The 27,245-nt window shown below is 40.8% G+C and overlaps 1 protein-coding gene across 1 annotated transcript; it reads left to right on the top strand.

Moving 5' to 3' along the window:
• Positions 1-145: 145 nt before the first annotated feature.
• simc1 (SUMO interacting motifs containing 1) lies at positions 146-25,833 on the top strand. The gene is made up of 10 exons (XM_062524752.1): positions 146-388; positions 1,329-2,477; positions 3,145-3,404; positions 3,940-4,009; positions 4,169-4,329; positions 6,019-6,111; positions 6,304-6,432; positions 6,806-6,962; positions 7,243-7,327; positions 25,479-25,833. Exons 1-10 carry the CDS (start codon positions 257-259, stop codon positions 25,670-25,672), a joined length of 2,430 nt encoding a protein of 809 aa, XP_062380736.1. The 5' UTR covers positions 146-256; the 3' UTR covers positions 25,673-25,833.
• The last annotated feature ends 1,412 nt before the right edge of the window (positions 25,834-27,245 follow it).

Raw genomic sequence — 27,245 nt, 5'->3', positions numbered from 1 at the left:
TATTTTTTTTGTGTGGTTTCTCCATGCGTTTCTCTCGCGTGCGTGGATTTTTCTACTCTATAAATCATTCGGATGAGCATGTGTTTTTTCCCCCCCCAGTGGGTGGCGGTGTGTGAAATCTCTGTTATGGTCTTCGTATTCTACCCACGTGACAAAACGCGGAACTGCATGCCACTGCATCTGCATAACCGCTGCACACAACCAAAAGGATCGCTGTAATCTAAGTCATGAGAAGTTCTACGATTCTTAACTGGCAATGGATGATATCATTTCATTAAGTTCGGGTAGCGATTCAGACTCCGATCTAAAGGTTGTGCGTTGTTACAGTGATGATACTAGAGAAGATCCCAGACCATTTATTAGGAACGACTGGGTTGCTGTGAAACCGGTGAGTGTCGGTATCTACCGATTGATTTGTCCATATCATTAACAGACCAGCAGTATGGGCTTTAAACAAACATCTCCACTTTCGATCTTTAATGTACGTCCACCTTAACGTAACTTTATTATTGGCTACTCCAAGCAAATTAGCCAAAAGCTACTATTGTTTACGTAGTGTCCACCTATTTGCATGTCGGCTAACGGAAGTAACGTTAACCTAAATTCTATTGACAGTAGCCAGCCAGAACCAGAGAAGGGGACAGATGACAGATGGGCTCAGCTTCTAAAATCCTGACTGAGTTCATTTGTGCGCGTGAGCAGCCTTTATTTAACCAAGGTGCATCAGTTTAGCTGACAGAAAGTTAGCGTTAGACCAGACACCTATGGCTTTACCAAAGCCCCAACGTTTCTGTCTGTCGATAGCAAGCCTTACCTGGTTAGGATATTTTTGGAAGCATGATGTTTTACTGCTCTCTTGCTCTCTCACAGATGATGTGTTGTTAGGTAGGTATGATAGCTGGCTATACAATGTAACGTGTAGTTGCTCGTTCAGTAACGTTAACGTTACCTAGCATAGCTAGCTAGCAAATTGTTTGTTTTTTGCCATTGTCAGTTTGTTACGTTACATTATTATTATTATTATTATTATTATTATTATTATCATTATTGAACACTTTAAACCAATCAACCTATACAAGAATGCCTATTGCAGAGACTACAAACAGAATCCTAAATAGGCTATTCATGGGTTTCATCAGGTCCCTTTCCACATAGTCAAGCACTTATGAATGGTGCTTGATTACTACACCTGTGGAAAGGGATCCGATGGAACCCATGAATAGGCTACTTAAACTGTGGGTATAAAAGGGAAGGAAGCAATTTCCCAAATAAGATAAACTATGTTTAGGTTATAAGATGTTGAAAACCCTCTCATGTGTTTACTTTAGGTTGTCATTGACTTATCAAAACTCCGAAGAAGACGTCCCCGAAGGTGCCAACGTGTTTCTATTGAAGTTGTAGACTTGAGCCTTGTAGAGGAAAAAGAATCAGAAGCTGATTGTGCTGTACTATCAATATTAGACAAAGAGGAGGATTCCTTGCATCCACAAGGTGAATGTCAGATTCCACCTTCTCTTGCAACTGAGAGGAGCCAAAGTTTACTGGAAGAAAATTCACAGGGGATTGAGTCAACCGAAAAGTCTTGTTTACCTCCTGTTTGTGAAGGTCTGTTGGTATCAGAGAAAGAGGGAAATGGCCTTCAATTAGAAAGTGAATCTGAAGTTCTATTGCCAGCTGCATGGATTGTACACAAAAATATATCTGATAAAGATCCACCCACAATAGACTCAACAGAGAAGTCCTCTGTACTTTTGGGAAGTGAGCTACCTGCATTAGAAAAGTGCAGTTCACAGAAAGACTCTCCGGATAGCATCCCCTCTCCTTTCAGTCTTGATAGCATTTATCACTGTCCATCTGAAATTGATGTGTTTTCATTCTCAGATGAGTCAAATATACCCGAGTTAAAGGAGACCACTTTTACCACAGATTTATTTGACCACTCGGAAGAATCATCTTGCATGCCTTCCAAGTCCACACTAACAGAAGGCCAAAGCAAGGCATCCTTTGGCACATTTTCATCTGTAGCTGGTTTAGAGGCTGTTTGGGAAGAGAACCTAGTGCCATCCTCCTCCTCTTCTGTATGTCAGTCTAATAAAGGTAATCTCACAGCATTACCTGCCTCAGATACTGTGTCCCCATGGACAGAAACCCAGATCAGTTGTATCCCAAATTCTCCAGGAAGGCCCGTTTCTGATGTCAGCAAGACCATTCAGAGGGCAACCCACCTACATAGTGCTCCATGTCCTCAAAGTTGTCTCTCAAACCCTTCTTCTGAAAGGGACTGTCAAGAACAGGAGGGGATAAGACTCCATAATGGTCTTGGTCAAGTTGAAGACAAACAGGATGATTCTGTCAGTCACATGATGTCTGATTTTGGTCCTGGGATGTCTGGACAAGAGCTACAGCACAAGCAATATATTTCTCATATACAGCTTAAGAAATTAAAAAAACAGATGGGCGCAGTGGTTCAAGACCTGGTGAGATGCACCTCTTATTTAAAGGAATACTTCACCGTTTTTTCATAAACTACGTTATTCCCTTAACTAAGACGAGTTGATACATACCTCTCATGTTTCAATATGTGCACTCACTGGCTCTGGCGCGCGGCGCAACTTTGATAGCACTTAGCTAGCCCAGTTCATTCATTAGGATCCAAACAGAGATGAAGTAAGAAGCGACCAAACACCATCATGTTTTCCCTATTAAAAAACAGTTCCACAAGTAGTCACACGACCAAGTATGGTGAGACCAAATAAAACGTGGTGCATTTCTAAGCAGGTAAGAGGGATAAGTATATTGTGTGGCGCAGTAATATCCTCACTCTTGCACCTTCAGTTTCACTTTGGAGTGAGGATATTACTGCGCCGAGTCTGCCACACAATATAGTTATAGTTAGCTAGCCCATATAGTTATGGGCTAGCTTAGTGCTGTCAAAGTAGCGCCGTGCACCAGAGCCAGTGAGTACATGCATGTGAGAGGTATGTATCAACTCATCTAAGTTAAGTGAATAACATAGTTTAATGATAAAATGGTGAAGTGTTCCTTTAATTTAACTTGATCAATTACAGTATTTTACAAAGTTATTTACTGATTAAAGCATTTGGAAAAGGTCTTTTTAAAGTGTTTCTTTTCATCAATACATAGATTGACGAGGAGGAAGAAGAAGAGGAGGAAGACTATGGTCCGCCTGAGCTATTATGTAGACAGAGTCTTAGCCTAGTCTATAGCACCATTGAGGAAAACTACCCAGAGGGTACCCTTCAGCTTCTGTCAGATTTTCTGCAACCCCGATACTATCCACCCCCTGACATCATGGCACACCTCCTCAGAGGTATCCTGATGGACCCTCACTGTCCTGATGTTCTTGCACTGGAGGCCTACAGTTTACTGATGAGGATTCAGATGTAAGTGAACTACAAGGTTTTAGCCTATGTCGTACACATGTAGTCTCATTAGACATTCTAATATATGTATATTTACATTTACATATAGTCATTTAGCTGACACTTTTATCCAAAGCGATTTAGAAAAAAGGGAAACATTCAAGGTACAGTGCAACATGTTAGTGCAGCAATAAGTACTAGCACTCGCATAGTAACCGTTCTAGAAGGGGGAATAGTCAAGTGGTAATTGCTAGATTTTGCATGTCCAGTTGTTGGTAGTGCTAGGAAAGGAGGTACTCTCTGAAGAGCTAGGTTTTCAGGATTTTTTAGAAGGTAGAGAGGGATGCCCCTACTCTGGTAGGAATCATTAAACTAAATGCTTTTCACTGGACGTCCATAGGCGAAGTGTGAGGTGTGTCTTCAGAGAGAGAGACTTGATATTTTATCATAGAAAGCCACATTTTTGACTTCTAAAAGGTCTACCTTGCAAATTAAAGCCTTCACATATATCTTCATATTTACATCAGCAATCTTGCTCCTGTTGTTGCAAATGCAGATTTCATCCATCAGATATATCGTCTCTTTCATGGGACTGGGGACTACTGACGGCTGTGATGGAGCAGCAGGTAGGGAATCAAGTTTCAGAAAATGTTTTGTGTTGAAAGTAAAGAAACAAACTGACACATGTCTGCATTTACATTTTAAAAAGCGTATTCCTTGAATGTCTTTTCTTTAAAGTCTTTCATTATATGACCACCTTTCATAACATTCATGTCCACTAAAAGGATAGCTCCAAGAGGCTTCGGCTGGAAGTCAGGCGGATGCTCCTACAGTACGTGCTACAAATTCTTGAAGATGACTTTCAGCAAAAATTATGCATGCAAAAGCTGCACCTGTCCATCACAAAAGCCATGCTGTCTTGTGAGCAGAGGTTCACTCATGTCAGGTGAGGACACTCTACAGCCAGGGGCAAAAGGGTAAAATTTAGTTTAATAACAGCAAGAGTTCATATTCATATTAAAGGATCACTCTGCTCTAAGAATAACCTAGGGTCTAATTTTGGATGATAACTTTCGTTTGGAACAAAAACAGTGTACAACCCCAGCACACAAGTTGGGGTATTGCGTAAAATGCAAATAAAAACAGATTATGATCATTTACAGATCTCATAAACCCATATTTAGCTGCAAGAGGGGCATAGACTAATTTGACTATTTCATGGAAACTGGACTGGACTGTCTGACTGCAGAAAAGCCATTTTAGCACCTGACCTAATATGGTTTAAATATGTGCAGAATTCATTTTGGCAATTGCTTTTGTATGTTACTCAAAACCTCTGTACATCATTCAGAACTGATTACAGAAACAGGTCTGGTTTCATGCAGTGCCATCTTCAGTCCGAAAGACCGCAGCCATCCATATTCTCTGAATATCTTAATGATATTATGTACTGTAGATGATAATCCCCAAATACCTTGCAATTTCATTTTAAGGAGTATTATAATTATATAATTTCATAATTTGTCTGTACGGGTTTACACAGAGTGATGAATACCTCTTATATTTACTTCTGACACATTTTGTTTTGTTACTCAAAACCTCTGTACATCATTCAGAACTGATTACAGAAACAGGTCTGGTTTCATGCAGTGCCATCTTCAGTCCGAAAGACCGCAGCCATCCATATTCTCTGAATATCTTAATGATATTATGTACTGTAGATGATAATCCCCAAATACCTTGCAATTTCATTTTAAGGAGTATTATAATTATATAATTTCATAATTTGTCTGTACGGGTTTACACAGAGTGATGAATACCTCTTATATTTACTTCTGACACATTTTTATACCCAGTTATGGTGCCAGTTACCCTAATTAGGTGTGAAATATTCCTCCTATTATTGCCTTCATCATTACACAACTTTTCCAGCCTCTTGTTGCCCTATTCCAACTTATTTTTTTAAAAAATGTATCACATTTATCAAATTCAAAATGAGCATATATTTTCCCTGAAATAGTCTAATATGTCATTCACTCAAAACAGCACCGATTAACGTCATTTTTGTCTCCAAACGAATGTTTACACCTCCAAAAATAGACCCTAGGTTGTTCTTAGATCGGAACTGTTGTCTTATACACTCATTGTGATGCTCTGGCAAAAGTAAAAGGCCACAAAATAATTATATTTATTGTGCATTTATTCCACGTGTATCTGAATCACAGTTAATGTCTATTAACTTTCTAAAATGTCCTCTCTGTCAGTTCACTATTTCCCAGCTGCACTTAAACAACCATTTAAGATGCAATCTGTGATTCTGGTGAAAGGTTGTTGATATTTGATCTCAGCAGCCACTCAAATCAACCCCTCGCTCCGTTTCTACTGAAGCAGTGTGTTGATTGGTTGGAATTGTGTATGGTCCGATCCAAGCCACTGTGTTTGTTTCCCATATGAGACAACTGAAGGAGCAATTCACTTAATGTGATCAGAAGTTTTTTCAACTTAAATCACAGATTGCATCTTTGGCAGTTGGTTTGACTGCACTCAATCACTTTGTTACTCTGTAGTTTGCTAGGAGGGATTTGTGTATTATTGAAGGCATCATTACATTTTAGGGTATGTCACTTTCTTTCAGAGAGCTCATTTGTTGGCTTTTTGAAGCAGTATCCATGGCTGTTGGTAGCAAAGACAATAAAAACCTCAAGAGGGAGAGAAATGAAAATCTTAAGTATGTTTTTATTTTTTGTGTACTAACCATTTTTCTGGTCTGTTTGTAAAACCTTCCATTTTATGCTATATCTTTTATATGTGTTCTTGTTTTTCACGTTGGTTTTGTTTTGATAAGATTACCTATTTGTATATATAAAAACGATAAAACAAAAAATAAAAATGATTCTACATTTCTGATGCTGTGTTTCAGGATGGTGATGGTTTTTCAGAAGATGTTGGTCTTAGCCTTGGAGGTGGATCGTACTCCTACTTGCAGCTCTAATAAGATTTCCCAGGAGCTTTTCCACACCATTATTAGCTCTCAAAAGCGTGAGCACAGGTGGGACTGTGTGTGTGTGTCTATGCATATGTGTGGAGGAGGGATAGACCATGTGTAAAATAACTTGAACCTCCTACTACAGTATGCAGAACTGGAACGTACTGTAGTATTCAAAACTGGGTTGACTGCATGCTTACCTGTAAAATGTAATTGCTGTATTTTTGTTTGCTTGCCTTTCAATGGAGTGAGTCCTCTTCTGTGGCTGTAGAGAGGGACTTTCCAGTTTTGTGCCACTGTGGCTGCCATATATTACTAATTTGCATAATTTTAAGTTAGTTGCAATTCAGCAACCTCACTTCTAGAGGCAATACACTGTTGGACGCTACTCCATCTATTTATTTACTTAACTCTTTTATGTCTTCCCTTATCCCAGGTTGCTTCTTTTTGATACTTTAGAAAGCAATCTGCTTAAGTGCAAGCTTCTAGAGCTTCTTTTGGACTATGAATGCCCTCAAAAGATTCCTGTGCCAATGTCCCTCAGTCTGCTTCTCCACTTCCTTCAATATTCCACTTTGCCATCTGATCCAACGGTGAGACATTGTTGAGGATAAAACTGATAATATTTTAACATTCCATTGCCTGAGAAGGTTATGACCACACAATTGTATCAGAGAGGGTTAAAGCGGTTAGTAATCAAGGATCTTTGATTGTATATTTGGGAGATGCGTTTTTGTTAGTGAGGGTCAGCAGTTGTTATTAACTGGTAGAATGGAAACCTACAGCCAGTCATATGTATGCCATGTTTAAAACCTGTCAAGAGCGTTGACCATTTTTAACATATTCACACTAATTTGTCCACTCCTCCACCAGGATGGTGGTGAAGGCTGGAGAAGATGGGAAGAACTAATGCAGCTGATCTGGATGCTTCTTCTGAGCTATGAAGAAGTCATGAAAGGTATGCACTGTTGTCTTGTCCAAAACATGTATTTCCTATGGATAGAATGACTAATCCTTCACCATGGATTGGACTGAAAATACAAAACAATGGTTATCAGTATTCAACAGGATAAACAATATTTTTTTCAGAAATGCTGCAAAATCAGATGGTGTGGGTAGTGTGTTGTTTTTGTTACTTCTTGTGTTTCGAGATGCTACCAGAAAATCCAAACCTAAATTTATCAGAGGAAACAAAAATTATGTGGAGATTTGTTGGATTTTTCATCCTGGATGTGTGTAATCCCTTTTGGTAATTCATTTGGGTGAATTTCTGATTATGTCTGAACAAGGTAACAAAATAACAGGTCTGCAATCCAGAAGCTTGCACGTGCTGCAAATGTAAGACAAAACCAAATGTAGAACAATACCAATAATAAACAGTAGTTTAATTACCCACTGACAGTGAAATAACTCTGTTTCATCCATGTTTTACAGCAATCCATCTGGTTTTATTACTTTTTAAAGAAATTGTGAATACTGTACATTGATAATACATATGTGACCCTGCAAAGCGAAACCAGTCGTTTCGGTAAAATTTACAAAATAAAGTTATTGTGCTCACGTGAACGGCCATAAACTAAGCTTTTCAACAATATGTATATCAAGGGTATTAGACAAACTATCGCTAAGATAACCGAAAATGGTAATTTGTTGAATTTGCAGCATTAGGAGGTGATATAAATTAAAGCAAAAGTTATTTCAATCAAAAACATCTTAACAGGACAAGTTCCATGTTGATATCACCATCACAATTCATGCATCCATTGAACTTGTGAGTTCTTGGAGAGTTTACGCTGCAATGTCTTTGCAGAATAGCCTCCCAGAGCTGCCAGAATGTCAGAATAGCCTCCCACCCTCAGATCTTTTGCTTGATGATGCTCCAAAGTTCTCAATAGGGTTGAGGCCAGGGGAAGATGGGGGCCACACCATGAGTTTCTCTCCTTTTCCTTCCCATAGCAGCCAATGACCCAGAGGTATTCTTTGCAGCATGAGATGGTGCATTTATCATGCATAAAGATGATTTTGCTACAGAAGACACCATTGTCCTTTTTGTAACACAGAAGAAAGTGGTCAGTCAAAAACTCATTTTCACACCATTAGGGATCCTAACGGGGCCTACCAGCTCTCTCCCAATGATTACGGCCCAAAACATGACTGCCACCTCCTTGCTGATGTCTCAGCCTTGTTGGGACATGGTGGCCATTCACCAACCATCCATTACTCCATCCATCTGGACCATTTAGGGTTGCACGGCACTCAAAACTGAAAACTAGTCTTCATGTATTCCTGAGCCCACTGCAACCATTTCTGCTTGTGAGCATTGTTTAGGAGTGGCCGATAATAGTTTTATCCACACTTGCAAACTTATTTCTTGAGGATACTACACCTTGAGGTTCGAGGGACTCCAGAGGCACCAGCGGCTTCAAATACCCATTTGCTGCTTTGCAATGACATTTTTAGCAGTTGCTCTCTTAATCCTGTGAATTTGTCAGGCAGAAACCTTCCTTATTATGCCTTTGTCTGCACCAATCTGCCTGTGCTATGAATCAGCAACCAACTTCTTCACAGTACGATGATCACACTTAAGTTTTCAGGAAATGTCCAATGATTTCATACCTTGTCCAAGGTAGTGCACAATTTCATGCTTTTCAGCAACAGAGAGATCTTTTTTTCTTTCCCACATTGCTTGAAACCTGTGGCATGCTTAATAATGTGGAATGTCCTTTTTAAGTAGTTTTCCTTTGATTGGGCTTACCTGGCAAACTAGTTATCACAGGTGTCTGAGATTGATTTCAACTAGTGCAGTGCCCGTACAAACAATGTTTTCCAAGAAACGTGTTGGCCAATTACGTTGATGCATGTAGATCATGTTAGATTGGCGATGATGTAGAATCAGGCCCGTGCAGTTAGTAGAGCTTTTTACTGACTTTGCAAAGTGAAAAAGTGAAGGGGAAAGGCGTTTGAGTTGCAGAAAATGGCAATATTAGACACATTACATACCCGTGCGTTTTTGCTGTTGTTGGGACATGATAAAGCTAACCGCATGACCATGCCAGTGCTATGAACTCGGAAGTGATGTTTGAATGAATGTTATGCCCAGCCGATGTCCAGATAGAGTGAAGAGTGGCTGTTTTAAATGCACATTTTTAACAGAATGCTACCGACGTGTGTGTCAGCATATTGTCGCAAGATCAGCAACCTGATCAGGCAACAGAACCGCTAGAGCGGTTGTTGTTGTAGAGTAGCCTGCCCTATGCAACGTTATGTTATAACAACCTGCTTATCAACATGAGTGCATGTGTGTCGGACTCGGCGTGTTTATCCAAGATGAACAATCTTGAAATGGTCCGTTGCTTAAGTGAGACATTGTAATTTCCATGAATGGCAACGTGTGAGTTTGTCAGCGAAATGGGCTTTTTTCTATGCTGGAGTAAGTGGGAGTGGGAAGGGGGGTGGCTAGAGCGGTAGAATTGTATTTTGCTTAATTTAATGAATTTTTTGTCATTTTTTGTCCAAAAACGACAACTGCACTCGCACATGCCATTAGCATGACCTGTGTCAAACTTTAGGTCAGTCGGGTTCGAGAGTTAATGCGTGGAACGGACAGACAGACAGACAGAGTGACACACAGACACTGTGCATTAATAGATAAATGTTGACGTTTATTTCCTATGTGTGTATGTTTGTAGTCTGAACTAGGCTACAGGTCACTCTGTAGTCAAACAGCAGCCGTGAGGGAGTGACTTGTGCGCTGTGGCTAGGGTGCGGAGAGTGGTAGAATTGTGGGATTGCGGTAGAGTTGTATTTTGCTTAATTTAACGATATTAGGCCGCGAGCTAGATAGGCCTACCGTGCACCCCCCCCACCTCCCAACAAAACCATACTTTTTTGAAAGGTCTGGGTGTGTAGAATATGAATCTGAATGTTAACATTGAAAATTTTGGGATGCACTACCTGTTTTAGCCCTGAGAATAGGGAAACCCTAAAAACCGATTATAAGCGATTCTAACACATCAAGATGGTCCTAGTCAATCAGAACAGCTTTTAAGTGACCTATTACACACTCAAACTTCACATATGAAGACTTAGGTCAAATGTCTACCATGCTGATTATTGGTAGGTGTCTTAAATTAACATAGGCAAAGCCTTACATTGATATAATGAGCCCATTTCATGTATAGGCCACAAAGTAGATACGACTACCATACACCCCCTACCCCCTTTTCTAACAAAATCATGCTTTTGTGAAAGGTTTGGATGTGTAAAATATGAATATGAATGTTAACATTGAACATTTTGGGTTGCACTACCTGTTTTAGCCCTATGAATAGGGAAACCCTAAAAACCGATTATAAGCGATTCTAACACATCAAGATGGTCCTAGTCAATCAGAACAGCTTTTAAGTGACCTATTACACACTCAAACTTCACATATGAAGACTTAAGTCAAATGTCTACCATGATGATTATTGGTAGGTGTCTTAAATTAACATTGGCAAAGCCTTATATTGATATAATGAGCCCATTTCATGTATAGGCCAAAAAGTAGATACGACTACCATACACCCCCTACCCCCTTTTCTAACAAAATCATGCTTTTGTGAAAGGTTTGGATGTGTAAAATATGAATATGAATGTTAACATTGAACATTTTGGGTTGCACTACCTGTTTTAGCCCTATGAAAAGAGAAACCCTAAAAAACGATTATAAGCGATTCTAACACATCAAGATGGTCCTAGTCAATCAGAACAGCTTTTAGATGACCTGTTACAGACTCAAAGTTCACAAATGAAGACTTAGGTCAAATATCTACCATGCTGCATATTGGTAGGTGTCTAAAATTAACATAGCTAAGGCCTTATATTGATATAGGGAGCTAATTTCATGTATAGGCCACAATCTACTGTAGATACACCTACCATACACCCCCAATCCCTCTGCTTTGGGATTGGGGGTGTATGTTAGTCACAAATGCACAATAACTTAATACAAGACAACTATAAAGCATTCTCTCTCTCTCACACACACACACACACACACACACACAAATGAACTACAGCATGTAAACAGACACTGTAACAACACTGAACAAACTTATAAAAGTAACACTTTTGTTTTATGCCCCCATTTATAATGAGCTGAACTCAAAGAGCTAAGACTTTATACACAAAAGGCCTATTTCACTCAAATATTGTTCATAAATCTGTGCGAGTGAGCACTTCTCCTTTGCCAATATAATCCATCCACCTCATAGGTGTGGCCTATTAAGATGTCAGGTGTACCTTAGGTTGGCAGGCTCACAATAAAAGACCACTCTAAAATGTGTAGTTCCATCACACAGCACAATGCCACAGATGTTGCAACCTTCAAGGGAGCCTATACAGTTGGCTGCTCCCTCTGACTGCAGGAATGCTCATTTCTCTACCATAAGCCGTCTCCAAAGGCATTTCAGAGAATTTGGTAGTACTGTATCCAACCAGCCTCACAACAACAGTAGACCATGTGTAACGACACCAGCCCAGGACCTCTACATCTAGCATCTTCACCTCCAAGATCATCTGAGACCCACCACCCGAACAGCTGCTGCAACAATCGGTTCTGCACAAAGTGTCAGAAGCCGTGTCAGGGAAGCTCATCTGCATGCTCGTCGTCCTTATTGGGGTCTCAACCTGACTGCAGTTTGTCATCGTAACTGACTGGAGTGGGCAAATGCTCACATTCGAAGGCGTCTGGCACTTTGGAGATGTGTTCTCTTCACAGATGAATCCCGGTTTTCACTGTTCAGGACTGATGGCAGACAGCATGTATGGCTTTATGGGATGGGCAGACGTGTGTTATGGACAACGAACATATAGGTGCATTTTATTGATGGCATCCATCCATAGCATCTCATCCACCACCATCACCTCATGTTGCAGCATGAATGATGATGCACAGCCCCATGTTGCAAGGATCTGTAAACAATTCCTGGAAGCTGAAAACATCCCAGTTCTTGCATGGCCAGCATACTCACCAATCATGTCACCCCCATTGAGCATGTTTGGGATGCTCTGGGTCGGCATATACAACAGCATGCTCCAGGTCCTGCCAATATCCAGCAACTTTGCAAGAGGAGTTGAAGAGGAGTGGACCAACATTCCACAGGCCACAATCAACAACCTGATCAACTCTATGCGAAGGAATTATTGACATGCCTAGAACATCGGTGTCAAAAGGCAAAATCACTGTATGTGAAGACAATACAGTGAAACTGCATATTTTAGAGTGGCCTTTCATTGTAGCCAGGCTTAGGCACACCTGTGCAATAATCATGTTGTCTAATCAACATCTTGATATGCCACACCTGTGAGGTGAATGGATTATATTGGCAAAGAAGAAGCTCACTAACACAGAGTTGTGAACAATATTTGATATGTTGTGAAAGTGGTGTGTTTATCATTTTGTTCAGTGTAGTTATTGTGTGTCTGTATGCATGCTGTATTGCACATTTTTGTGTGTGCATGCTGTATAGTTCTTTTCCATGCTGTATGTACTGTACATAGTTATTGTATAGTCATTGTGTGTGTATGTGCATGCTGGGTAGGAAATGGGCTCATGAAATCAACATAAGGGGCTGTATTATGACACTTCATGATCACTTATTTAAAGTTTATTTAAATTTAATAGGCTGTCCTGTCCACATTGGGAGTGTTTTCGTTATCAAATGGATAACGAATGGCACAATAAGGCATTCCTATGTTTCTTAATCAGTAATGGGTGTGTTTCGGGCAAAACATCCTTTAAACTAATGCAAGTGTCATCGGTCATTCCCTTTAAGAGCAAGCAGCGCAACAATCAGCGCCCGTATCATTGTTGATAATGCACTCTTAAAATAATAACAACTCGCCACTGATTTCTGACCAGGTTTCCCTTGGTCAGTAGTGCAATGCGTTTTAGTTAATGTAAGATAATGAGTCTTAGATAATGTGCCAGACCCATTCTTAAGTCATTAATTCCCACACCCCTTGGCACATTGCTCAATAAAAGAGACGCGCATGGCGAAAAACTCTACGATAGGAATAAGCTTTGCGTTGTTATTATTACACGCTTTCTGCCAGGTTTTGCATCATGAAAATAGGGCCCAAGGCCTTAACTATATTAAATGTAGTCACTTACCAAGAAGCAGTATAGGGTGTTCTTTCACCTAAGTCATCATATGTGAAATTTGAGTGTGTAATGGATCATCTAAAAGCTGTTCTGGTTGACTAGGACAACCTCTGTTAAAATCACTTAAAATAGTTTTTTCCCCCCTATTCAGAGGGTGAAAACAAATAGTGCAACCAAAAATGTTCAATGTTAACATTCAGATTCATCTTCTACAGACTGAAACTTTTCTAAAAAGCAGAATTTTATTAGGAGAGGGGGTTGGGGGTGTATGTTAGGCGTATCTAGGTTGTGGCCTATACAATTAGCTCCCTATATCAATATAAGGCCTTAGCTATGTTCATTTTAGACACCTACCAATATGCAGCTTGGTAGATATTTGACTTAAGTCCTCATTATGTGAAGTTTGAGAGTGTAATAGGTCATCTAAAAGCTGTTCTGATTGACTTGGATAGTCTCTGTGTTAAAATCGCTTGAAATCGTTTTTTAGGGTTTCCCTATTCATAGGGCTAAAACAGGTAGTGCAACCCAAAATGTTCAATGTTAACATTCAGTTTCATATTTCACACATCCAAACCTTTAAAAAAAAACATGGTTTTGTTAGAAAGGGGGTTTGGGGGGTATATGGTAGGTGTATCTACTTTGTGGCCTATACATGAAATGGGCTCATTATATCAATATAAGGCTTTTCCTATGTTAATTTAAGACACCTACCAATAATCATCATGGTAGATATTTGACCTAAGTCTTCATATGTGAACTTTGAGTGTGTAATAGGTCACTTAAAAGCTGTTCTGATTGACTAGGACCATCTTGATGTGTTAGAATCGCTTATAATCGGTTTTTAGAGTTTCCCTATTCATAGGGCTAAAACAGGTAGTGCAACCCAAAATGTTCAATGTTAACATTCATATTCATATTTTACACATCCAAACCTTTCACAAAAGCATGACTTTGTTAGAAAAGGGGGTAGGGGGTGTATGGTAGTCATATCTACTTTGTGGCCTATACATGAAATGGGCTCATTATATCAATAAAAGGCTTTACCTATGTTAATTTAAGACACCTACCAATAAGCAGCATGGTAGACATTTGACCTAAGTCTTCATATGTGAAGTTTGAGTGTGTAATAGGTCACTTAAAAGCTGTTCTGATTGACTAGGACCATCTGATGTGTTAGAATTGCTTATAATCGGTTTTTAGGGTTTCCCTATTCTCAGGGCTAAAACAGGTAGTGCATCCCAAAATTTTCAATGTTAACATTCAGATTCATATTCTACACACCCAGACCTTTCAAAAAAGTATGGTTTTGTTGGGAGGTGGGGGGGGTGCACGGTAGGCCTATCTAGCTCGCGGCCTATATCTTTGTCATTTTTTGTCCAAAAATGACCAAACTTTGCACTGCACTCACACAAGTCATTAGCAAGACGTGTGTCAAATTTTAGGTCAGTCGGGTGAGTGGTTTGACAGTTATGCGTGGAACGGACAGACAGACAGACAGAGTGACACACAGACAGATGCTCCTTGCATTAATAGATATATAGATGATCTAAAGAGTCTTGACACACAATACCATCCATGAGTTTACTTGAAAAACAAAAAAAGAAATGTTTATGACACTTAAATCCAATTTGCATAATAATTCAGAACATGGTGTATAGACTTATTACATGCAAAGTGAGATACAGTGGTTTCATCCTCATTGAGCTCAATGCAATTCAAACCAGCTAATTAGCTAACAGCTAATAACTGAAATAAAACTATGCCAATCTCTATGTGATGACATGGGGTTATTTTAATTCCAAATTCATAATTCATTCACAAAGAAAATTGATGTCCTTAAAGGTTGAATATTTCCTCATTTTTTTCATTTAAGGCATTATGATCAATTTCCAAAAGATGATTTTATGTTGTCAACTTTAGCATGTGTTCCAATACTTTTGGAGGGCACTGTATGTCAAGCCTTTATGTGTTATAATTTTGATGAGGTGAGACTATATATTTGGAATGTCTGAAGGTTAATTATGTGTTAAAGGTATACTATGCAACGTCTTTCAGTTAATCAATTCGTTTCATACTGTTATATATGATTAACACTAGAAGCGCCAAGCGCCGGTCATTTGACCGCTGACGCGTATTCCTAGAAGCGCCGTGTGGGTTTGACCTAGATATACCTAGAACTGCCGGGCTGCGGTCATTTGACCGCAGCGATTACAAAAAAAAATAAATCTTTTCACTCGATTAAATTCCAGGACCCTACGTTCACGACTTTTCCTAAATACGCGTGTTTTGTCACCCAGAATTTTTACATGATCGAAAGCACACCGGTACAAGCTAGTTTAGAGCTATTTTGCGCTCATTATGTGACAACACTATGTTGTCTCGCGTTCTGCCATGTTTGTCCAGGCTGCTATTCTCTTTTCTCACAGCAGATGTCGCAAGGGTTTCCTGACAGTCGGGCATGAGAATAATATTTTACCATAAAACATATAGTTTATATATGTGCAATATGTATTATATGTGATTTATTTTAACAACTATTTTTCATTTACATGGCATAGTCTATGGAGGCGATTTACAGTGGTAAAATGCGAGTTTGTTTTGAAAATGTTGCGACGTTCTATTAGGCAGGCCTACATGTGTAAAACATATTTTCAGCTGAAATTCGTCTGTCGTAGCCGCGTATGCCTACGTACATTCATAGTTGTATATCTTATCTTGTATTTGTATGGAGTGAGACAGCTGTCAATATATTCGTGTCATAGATTTGATGCAGGTTCGTATTTGTAGTCGTGCATAAAATAATTGTGAGTTCTCAAATGAGTCCAGTCGTGCATAAAATATATTGTGTGTATTTTATCCATCAGAATACGGATGGGGAAAAAAACGAATTAAAAAATTACAAGTAGGCTACGAAATCAAACTTTACAGGTAGGCTTTCATTTCTGAGTACGACTTCGCACAAATGACTGAACTGTCAAAATACGTCATCGCCACACAACCACTCTCATTGTCGTTGGTGGATGTAAAGAGCAACACCAGCACGGTCCTCTTTTATACTCCAGATTTTGCTGAGAGCAAAACTGAGACATTACTTGTTTGCTGGACTCACTAAGTTGCGTCGCAAGACGAGTAGAACGGCAAGTGGCTCAGCGGTAACTTCCCTAACTGCGACGCAGAAGACCCTTGTTCACATCCTGGCAGGGACGTAATATTATAGGTCATTGACTGAATTCATTGAAGTGACAAACTTTGGCTAAGCCAGTTAGACTTTTTGCATCTAAAAATAATTATATCAGAGACACACGCGAAAAATAAACGCGAGCCTATAAACGATTCCCACTGGATAGCCTACACCATATCAGTATTGTGCTCGTTGCTACGATAGGCTACACAGGACTCAGTTGCCTGTTCTGTAGACATGAAGTGGCAACTAAAGCCATCATCAGCCATGAAAACTTCAGCCAGCCGTTATTCTCAAAGCAAATGGCTTCGGGGTCTATAGGCTACATAACACACATTGCAAACATAGCCTATTTGAAACCGATCATTCCCCCTCCCCCATACACGTCTAACCAGTTCATGGAGGGGGGTGGGGGTCGTTTTGCTACGTGTGGACATGATCTTAGGCTACAGACATCACTGTGGCATTGGCAAATGCCTCCCCACCCCCACTGCATGGCTGTAGGCTGGCTGTTTGTTGTTTACATGCAACTCGTGGAAGAATGCGCAATCATGTTTCATCGTATATGCGCGTTTTAGAATGTTCGAATTCGCCAGCGTGCGTGTAGGCCTAGTTGTGTGAATAGAAAAGAATAGAATATACTTTATTGATGCCTTGCTCAAAAGTACTTCTGCCATAGCCTACACAGGTCGGGGATCGAACCAGCAACTCTTGGGCGTAAGGGCTGAAGCTCTAACCAGTGGGCTACGGCTTTGACCCTTCATGACGTCAATCTGTGTTTCAAACCATAATCACGAATTCACATAGAAGTTAGCTTAAATTGTAGAAACAATAGACTATTGCTGCTGTTTTTCAGCAGACATCGAAACATAGCCTACACATTCGCAAAACGGAGAATATCTTTTTCACTCATCATTTTTAATTAGCCTAGGCTACTTCTCGCGCATATGCCTGCTCAGCATTTCTGCTCTCTCTATCTCCCTCCCTCCGAGGTAGCTAGACCCTAGATGCTTCTCCCTAAATGAATGAACATTGTCTTAGAAAGTAGCTGCGGTAGCCTGTAAAATGCGGCATGAAATCCTGGCTACTGTGTAATTGAAACCAGACTAGGTTAGGCTCTTTGTTCGGTCCGGTCATTTTCGGCGGCGCAAACATAGCTACCTATTAAATGAATAGAAGTGTATTTGGGGAGTGAATTAGAACTAGCCACGCATTCATTTTAGAGCTTAGATTATCTGCCCAAACCCGAACTGCGGGTTACGGATCTCGAGATCCAACAACACCGGTGTTGGGTCGACATTTTTCATCCTTCCCCTCCCGTCGGGTCAGGCTCCTAATCACAGAACGCGTATGCCTCCGTTTTAAAATAGCCAAGATTTCTAAGTAGGCTAGCATACAAAATGTAAAAACGAAATATTAAAAATGAAATACTATGAAAAAGTTGAAAGTCAAGTTTGCTCAAGGTTTGTTCAAGAACTCCTCCAGAGTTTTTTCCTCAAACAACACAAATCAACACAAATAAATGAACAGATCTCAAACTCAAACGTGAAGCAAAACGTGGAAACAACCACAGACAACAACGTCTGACAAATTTGATTCGTGCACGAAGCGCCATCTAGCTGTCATTATGTGTAAGTAACAGCCTCCCAGTCTAAGGACTCAGCGGTCTTTTGACCGCCTCGCCGCGCTTTAAGTAGTTCACAACAGCACGGCGCTTCTAGTAGGTCGTCAAAACGGTCAAATGACCGGGGCGCGGCGCTTCTAGGTATAAGTGGGTCAGAGGGGCGCGGCGCTTCTAGTGTTAAATGAGTCAATACCGGTCCAACAATGTTTTTTCCGGCCGCCCTAGTGGTCTATAGCCGTAGAACCACGCTTGCAACTTCAGGAATCCTTGGGCACGCACCCATGGACCAGGAAGTCTCATGTGAAGTCTCAATCATGTCTCATGAAAAGGCAGACTGACCGATTGAGGACTTTTGTAAAAATATACACGCTAAAGCTCGGGGGAAGCTCTGGGGAAGCTCTGCAGAGAAATATGCAAGCATAAAATGAGAGAAAACGAAAAGCGAAAGCAAAACCGGCGTTGCAATCGCCAATCCTGCATAGTTTACCTTTAAATAATGCTTTAGTAATTAGCCTGAAACGGTCACATGCTACATGCAACATTTAGTTCAAGAGCCAATGGAGATGCCTCCACTTGACAAAAATGTGTGATGGACTTTCCAAACTCACAGCTGAAGATTTCTACAGCCTCATAAGTAAATGTCCCATTGAAATGAATGGGATTTTATGGATTTAGGTGAAAAAGTGTGCATTTTGGGCTGCACCATTTAGGGAAAACTGATTCAACCACCGAAACCATATATTGTCTGAGAGCATACCCTCAGAATGTGAACTAACATGGGTTTTGACATTTCCCACCCTCCTCATGTTTTTGCTGCCCATACATAAGACATTGTGTATGTAAATCAGATGTATTCACTACCTATTGAACGCTCTACGAAGCTTCAACTGTGAGTCCCAGATGTCTATCATGTATTTTTTTCCCACAAAGTTGGGAGCACAGAATTGTCCAAAATATTGAACTAAGGGACCAAGCCCAACTTGTTGATGCCCAACTTGTTGATACCCAACTTGCTCAATATTGACCACTTTTTGCATAAGCGATGGCCAATTTCATCACTCATATGTCTTAAAGGGATATTCTGCCATTTTTGGAAATAAGCTAGGGTGACCAGACGTCCCGGTTTTCCTGGGACAGTCCCGATTTTGAGTGGCGTGTTCCGAGTCCCGACAAAAGCCTGTCGGGACGCTAATATGTCCCGGTTTTCACCAACCACTATTGAAGTGTGGTTTTAATATAGCCCGATCACTACTTAAACCCATGTAGAAACTAGCATAAAGCATCCGACGTATGATTTGTGTGTGTGTGATCGTGTGCCAGTCAATCGCAACAGTCTGCACAATCTTTGCAGTCAACGTTACATTGTTTCATTGCCTCGTTTTAATGGCTAGCAGGTTACGCTACGACAATGCTGAAGAGAAAGTCATCATTCTCAATAACCAATTAGCCAGAGGGGTTGGTCGTTACCAAAAAGGTGGCAAACCATACCTTTACTGAAAGCCTGGAATTCTCAGCTTTTCAATGATGTATAATGGCCATCTGACAGCATACAGTAGGCTAGATAATAGGTGAGGAATGTTTAGGAGTCAGACAGTGCAGGCCCTAATCTCTGACTGAAAGTGCACAGAATTTGTGCATTTACACAGCAATATTTAAGAAATTTTAAGATTTCCGGTAATTTTCCCATTTAAAAAGTGTCTCTTCTCAAGTTAGAAAGTGCAATAAGACCAACTGAAAATGAAACCTGGCATTTTTCTAGGCTGATTTGACATGGAACTACACTCTCATCTGGCATAATAATCAAGGCAACTTGCAAACTACTGGCACTACTACTCAGTGGCCTAACAAGGTAATGGCGGGCCCCGGTGCGAGAATGCTAATTAGGCCCCATACTCGTCTGAACGACCCCAGGATATATTAGCTCTGATACATGCAATACACATTAAGAGTGTCTTCAATTCTATGCAAAGGGCCTAACGCACCGAAGTAGTTTTAAGTAGTTACAGATGACAAGTTTCCCGCATACTTGCAAATCTTTGGGAGAGCTGAGTGATTACGATGTCCAGAGTTGCATTAAATACTTGCACTTTGAAGTAGCTCTCTGCATCGGTTAAGCCCTCATCTTCCGATAGTTCGTCAAAGTGACGCTTCACTCTCCGTGCTCTAACATTTTTAAATGTACTTCGAACACCCCATTTAATTACGAGCGTCTGCGCTATAGCCTTGGCCTGGTCAAAGGCACGCCGGTAGTCAGAAAGGACCTGTACAGAATTTTACAGCAATTGCATTGCCGTCTGTAAATCTGTCTCTGTCTTTTGGAGTGTTTTAGACACAGCATTTAGAGCAGGGGTACTCAATTAGAATTGCATTTCCAAAATTAGAAAAAAAAGTAGGCTAAATAAAAAGGCAGTAAACAAAAGGTTTGTGGATAATTCTGCTCGAAGTGAACATGCTTTGTTTCATAATGACATTTCAAGTTTCCACTTTTGATAAGTGCAACTATTTCATTACCTCCGCCAAGGGGGTTATGTTTTCATCAGGGTTTGTTACCACCGTCAATTAAGGAGGTTATGCTTTCATCGGGGTTTGACTGTCTGTCTGTTTGTTTGTTAGCAAGATAACTGGTTTCTTAAGGAAGAAACAATTTCATTTTGAGAGTGATCAGGATCACCATTTGGAATCCAGGAGGCGCTTGGCGAAGGTCTGCGCTCTCGGAGTGCTAGTTAGAGATAAAACACATTGGTTTCGTTCGTGCTCCCCGCAGGCAGCAATGCGTATTTGTCTTGACACACTCTGTCTGAACTCAAGATTTTCGAAATCCAACTTCAGGTTTTTATTTATTTTTATTTTTTAATTTTTTTTAAAAAGATTATTTTTTGGGCTTTTTATGCCTTTAATTGGACAGGACAGTAGAGAGAATGACAGGAAGCGAGTGGGAGAGAGAGCTGGGGTGGGATCCGGAAAGGACCACGGGGCGGGAATCGAACCCGGGTCGCCGGCGTGCGGTGCAGGTGCCCCAGCCAGTTGCGCCACGGCTGGGGCCCAACTTCAGCTTTTTGTCAATTTTGGAGCATACCATGATATTTGCTTGGCTTGCTAAAGAAACAAATACCGCTTGTAAATCGTTGTTGTAGGCTTAGGCTAGCTTTCCCGTGGGTGAGCCCAATGGAACGGACCGATAGGCCACTCTCAGACCAGGCGCTCGCGGCTACACAATGAGTTGTCATAGTGATGTATGCTGTTCAACCATAGGACATTAGGATTGGGCGCGAGCTACAGTAGTAGATGAGTGATCGGAAACACAGGTAGAAATCTCAACCCAATGAAATCTCGCTTGGATCACTATGATTACTACTCGATTTTTGGCTCGGTCCGGATGTCACTACGTTTGGTACCGGAGTCCGCCTATTGAGTACCCCTGATTTAGAGTCTCCAACACTTGTCTGCACAACCACCAAAAAAATAAAACAACATTTTTCCATTAACTTCATCAGCCCAGCGGCTTCATTGCGCTGATCCCCTTTGTCACTCGTAAGCACTATTTTTGTCAACACTTTCATTACATCCACATACCTGTACCGTATGGCACTAAGGGATTCATATCTGGAGGACCAGCAAGTGGGGCATAATCGCTAAAGTGTCACATCTGGGTGATCAGAGCCTGAAACTATACCAACGAGCATGCTCCACCTTTTAATGCTGTTCCTAAAGAATGCATATATATGCTCTATGGTTTCATAAAACCACTTCATCTCTGAGATGTTTTTCACGGAATCATTCAGCACCAAGTTCAGGTTGTGAGCTGCACAGTGAACGTAGGTTGCAAGCGGCTCCTTCTCCCTAATCCTGGCCTGTACCCCCGAGTAAATGCCACTCATGTTTGCTGCTCCGTCGTAGCCCTGTCCACGACATTTTGAGAGGTCTAACACATTAACTGCCAACTCACTTGCGGATGTATCTACTGTCTCCATAAATCCCAAAAAAGACTCCATCACTTCTATATTGCCAGCTTTATCCATTGTATTTCGCACTATTGTCACATATCTGTACACTTGGCTAAGTTGATCATGCTTGGACAGATCCTGCGTAGTGTCCATTATGATGGAAAAAAACAGAGCTTTATTAATGTTGGCTGTAATGTTCTGCTGGACACGCAAGGACAATATGTGAATGAGCTCGTTCTGGATAGCTGGACTGAGGTATTTAATCGAACCCTGTGGGCGGCTTATCAACTCTTTCAGCACAGGATCATAACACGCGAGCAGCTCAATTATCGCAAGAAAATGTCCACTATTTGGCTCTCCTAATACCTCCCGATGACCCCTGAATGCTAGGTTACAAGAAGCCTGCATTAGTGTCACATTTACTATGCGCTCCAGCACTCCCCTCCAAAAAAGTGCGGCATTGCGCACGTCCCTCTCCAAATTACTATCAATGGTCCCATTGAGTTTCCATTGCTCTAACACAACACAGGCTACGATGTGTACCTGGGAGGACTCGTGGGATTCAATTTTTTTAGATAAATGCCCCCAATCACGAACTCCATTCACCCATGCTTTGTTATAATGGGGTGAACTGCAATCCCCAAACAGCCAGCATAGTTCACAGTATGCACAATCCCATTTTGGTGAATAGCAAAGCCAATTCCGCGGCAATTTGATACCGGCCTTTGTGGTCTTATGATAAAACACATCAGAAAAACAGCGATTACGCTGATCTTTAGGGAAAGGATCGCTCGATTTACAAGAACCCATAGTTAAGATGTAACGTTTAGTGGAAGCGTCCAATACATTTTCTTCAAAATGTCCCCATTCTGTGGGATAACATTCCTCCCCTGCTCCTGCCCTGTCCTGTTCCTGTTCAGCGCTGCCACCGACTGTCGCTTCTGCCTGGTCTGGACCACTAACAGTGTCGTCTACAGTTGGGCCACCTGCGCTACTACCAACTTCATGACTGCGACACAAACAAAAGAAACTAGTACCATATTGAAATAACAACTATCCTTTTTACTACCATCACCAGGTCAGAAATGCTAACGTTTCAAATCTTACTACAAGCTTATCTACATATCCTACATGTTGCATGTTTGATGCTAGGCTGATAGCCTGCTCCTGAGATTAGCCTACCTGTTGCATGACTGTTCACAGTTACTGCTGCTGCTGCTAGGTGTCCTGTCCTCACGGTCACTCTTGCTGAAAAACCCAAATTGGTCTAATTTCAGGAGTTTTGCCACCCTTTCCCCTTGCTCTTTGCGCTCCTGCCGCTTCTTGCAGCCGCTCTTCTATTTAAAGGGATAATCCGGAGTGAAATGCACTCCGGATTAAGGCTATTGGGGGTACATACGTTGAGTTGACACCAAAATCATGTCATTCGGATGTATTTTGAGAAAGTTCGAGCTCACCGTTTTTAGCCAAAACTCGTTAGCCTGGAAGTGACCGGGGCGTGTCCTTTTGCCGCTACAAAACGCTATTTTTATACCTCTTCTACTGTTCCAAACAACACTACACTTACGTGGTAGTGAGTAGAGGGTCCCTAAAGCCAAACCGAAGTATCCCCACGTCTTTATGTGGTCGGATAGAGAGTCCAGAATGAATTTAATCGAGTCAGTACCTTTCCGAAAATTCTGGACTCTCTCTCCGACCACATAAAGACGTGAGGATACTTCGGTTTGGCTTTAGGGAACCTCTACTCCAGTGTTTTTCAACCTTTTTTGAGCCAAGGCACACTTTTTTCATTGAAAAAATCCTGAGGCACACCACCAGCCGAAAATTTTAAATAAAATGAAATTTTATTGAAAATTAAATTAAATAAAAATCTGTAGCCCGCATTAACGATATCAAGTCATTCTTGTCAAAGTGTCTTGAATAGGAATCAAATGAACACAAAGAAAATTATTTCTATTCACTCTTTTTTAGACCACTTAGGTGAAATTGGATAATTTCCCACGGCACACCTCACAATGTGTCACGGCACACTAGTGTGCCACGGCACAGTGGTTGAAAAACACTGCTCTACTCACTACCACGTAAGTGTAGTGTTGTTTGGAACAGTAGAAGAGGTATAAAAATAGCGTTTTGTAGCGGCGAAAGGACACGCCCCGGTCACTTCCAGGCTAACCAGTTTTGGCTAAAAACGGTGAGCTCGAACTTTCTCAAAATACATCCGAATGACATGATTTTGGTGTCAACTCAACGTATGTACCCCCAATAGTCCGAAAAATTGATCTAAAGTGCATTTCACTCCGGATTATCCCTTTAAATGGCATTTTCATGACTGAAATGTGCAGCCACCATTCATTCAAAAGATTACAACAAATCACTCAGCCTACCCAGAAATCCTTGCTGTATCTCAGTGGAAAGAAAGATACTCTGGAGAAACAGTATGACGACAAAGAAAAATGGTAATTTGATTTAGCCGTTTTTATTTGATAGTTTGATTCTTAATGGTGAAGTTCTAAAAAAAAAAAATAAATAAACAGGGTGGGGTTAGCGACGGGCCCCGGGAGGTCACAGGCCCTGGTGCGACCGCACTGGCTGCACCTACTATAGTTACGCCACTGCTACTACTACTTGTTGTCTATGGGGACTATTTTCAGATGCTGCGTGATATCACTGCGCCCATGGTACGTTTGCAAGTTGCCTTGATTATTACACCAGATGAGGGTGTAGTTCCATCTTATCACAGGTATACAGACTAATCAGGGCAGCAGGTGTTGGGGCGTTTCATTCCTAATTTGTAACGACCCGGTGACGTAGTGTTGGACGAGAAGTGCAGGACAACGTCAGCATTCCAATAGTATTTTGGACCAACATGCCATGGCACGTTTCAACCTGTAGAAAGCGCGGAGAGCAATATCTCCAATACAAAATCATACGAAATGTTACTTTTGTCGAGAAACACGATTTTTGTCAATATTAACCCTGGAAATAGTGTAGGTCATCACTTATGGGTAATTTCAATCAATCAACAGCTCAAAAAACATATTTTAGGGTGCAGTTACACTTTAATAATAAAAATAAATCTATGTAGCACATACTATGACTGATTTGAAAATGTTCAACTGATGTTCATGCTTAGCTCAGCTAAAAGTGCTGAAAAGAATTTTCAAAAATCCCACTGTGAACATTAGGTTAATACCCTGTGTATGTCTTCATCAGGTCACCTTCGCTGTTCAGTTACAGAACGGTCCACATACGGCCGTGCCCCAACCTGGACAATGAATGACCGGGTAACCGAGGCCATGGTGCAGGATGCTGTGGATGCATTTCTGGCCAGAGCAGAAAGAGACCTTCCAACACATGTCCAGGAGTCACTGGCTCTTCTTCAAGAACATTTACTAGACACATACTAGATTTGTTTAAGGTCAAAATGTTAATTTTGTGTACAACTTTTAAATGCCAAATGATTATAGCAATTATTTATTGTGTTTTTTTGTTTTTTAAAAAAATGTTTGTATATTTTCCCTACACCATAAGCGTATGTGTACATGAGTAAACATGATACTGACCCGCAGTGTGCTTTTGGAAACTACTTAAATGGCCCAAAAATAGACACAAGAATGAAGATTCACCATACTTTTACCAGCAGGTGCATGATCAAATTAGAAGCATAGCAAGATAAATGTGTCTTTATAGTTTATTATTTGCAATCTTCTGCAGTAATGTTAAAATGTTGATACAACAATCAAACTGACCTACTCAAAATGAGTAGCCTAGTAGGTCAGATTGAGTGTTCAGCTGTTCAATGTAAGAATGGGTTGTGTTGGATTTACACCTCACCTACCATACCTGCAGCAAAACACATTATTGTTGATCTGGTGACACATCATCTATGAGTTGATGAACTATTCACATTATATATTTGTAGGCGTGTTAACTGGTCCAAGGATGGCAAGTCCTTTCTTTGGTCCTCTAAAAAATACGCTGCATGTTTTGTGTTGTGAGTGGCATCACAGGGGCTTGACTATGCGAAGGTGCCACAGAGACAGAGATCTTGTGTTACTGTAACCTGCATTGTGTTGAACCACTGCGGTTGGCCCCTTAGTTCCAGTGAAAGGAACTCTGAATGCTTCAGCATCAACCAAGAGTCCAACATGACTGCAGCAGTGCACAACGCAATGTCCGTAAAGACAGAGTTTGGTGTGGATGAACTTGACTGGCCTCCGCAGAGTGCAGTACCTTAAGCCAATAGAACACCTTTGGGCAGAGATTAGAGCAGAGGCAGAGCCAGTCGCACATCTGTGTGTGACCTCACAAATGCTGTTGTTGACCATGTCAAAAAATCCCATAAACTCTCCTAAACCTTCCCAGAAGAGTTGAAGCTGTTGTAGCTGCAAAGAGTGGACCGACATCATATTAAACCCAATGGATTAAGAATGGAAGGTCACCTGAGTTCATATGTGAGTCAAGGCAAGTGACCCAATACTTTTGGCAATGTAGTGTAGTGTATATAGATATTGAAAATACAAAAATACACAACGCTGAATTATTTTGATACAAAATACAAAGGCATTTTCATCATCTCAATAAAATACAAATTACAAAATAGTATTTATACATGTATTAGAAATACTGCCCATCCCTGGTGAAACTCCTAACAATAATTCAATAATGTCAATCCTAACACTGGGATTTATTTATTTATATTATTTATTTTCAATTAAGCATAATTCACGAAGGCCCTTGCACTAAAGACTCTTCTCAACGTCCTCGGCCCTCGATCCAAGGTCCTCCGGCTGTTCCCACGGTTCCCACTGATCTATATACAGTAGAACGCTGGATAGACTGTCCCATTGTTGCCGCCCTATCATTCTTTATAGATCAGAGGGAACGAGCTGGAGGACTGAGGAGAGACATTGAGAAGAGCCTCTCTAGTCTCTACTATAAGCCTGTCAATTTACTCAACGCAGTGGCACACAAATGTGC

Source organism: Sardina pilchardus, chromosome 21, assembly GCF_963854185.1.
Source record: "Sardina pilchardus chromosome 21, fSarPil1.1, whole genome shotgun sequence".
Classification (NCBI taxonomy): Eukaryota; Metazoa; Chordata; class Actinopteri; order Clupeiformes; family Clupeidae; genus Sardina; species Sardina pilchardus.
The sequence above is the reverse complement of the archived record's forward strand: the minus strand, read 5'-3'. Positions and strand labels throughout refer to the sequence as shown.

What these genes read in the sequence shown, in the direction of transcription:
- simc1 (XM_062524752.1), top strand. Translation starts at nt 257, where the DNA reads ATGGATGATATCATTTCATTAAGTTCGGGTAGCGATTCAGACTCCGAT. An exon ending in CGGCTGTGATGGAGCAGCAG is followed by an intron (nt 4,010 to 4,168) that starts GTAGGGAATCAA and finishes GTCCACTAAAAG; the next exon opens with GATAGCTCCAAGAGGCTTCG. An exon ending in CAGAGGTTCACTCATGTCAG is followed by an intron (nt 4,330 to 6,018) that starts GTGAGGACACTC and finishes ACTTTCTTTCAG; the next exon opens with AGAGCTCATTTGTTGGCTTT.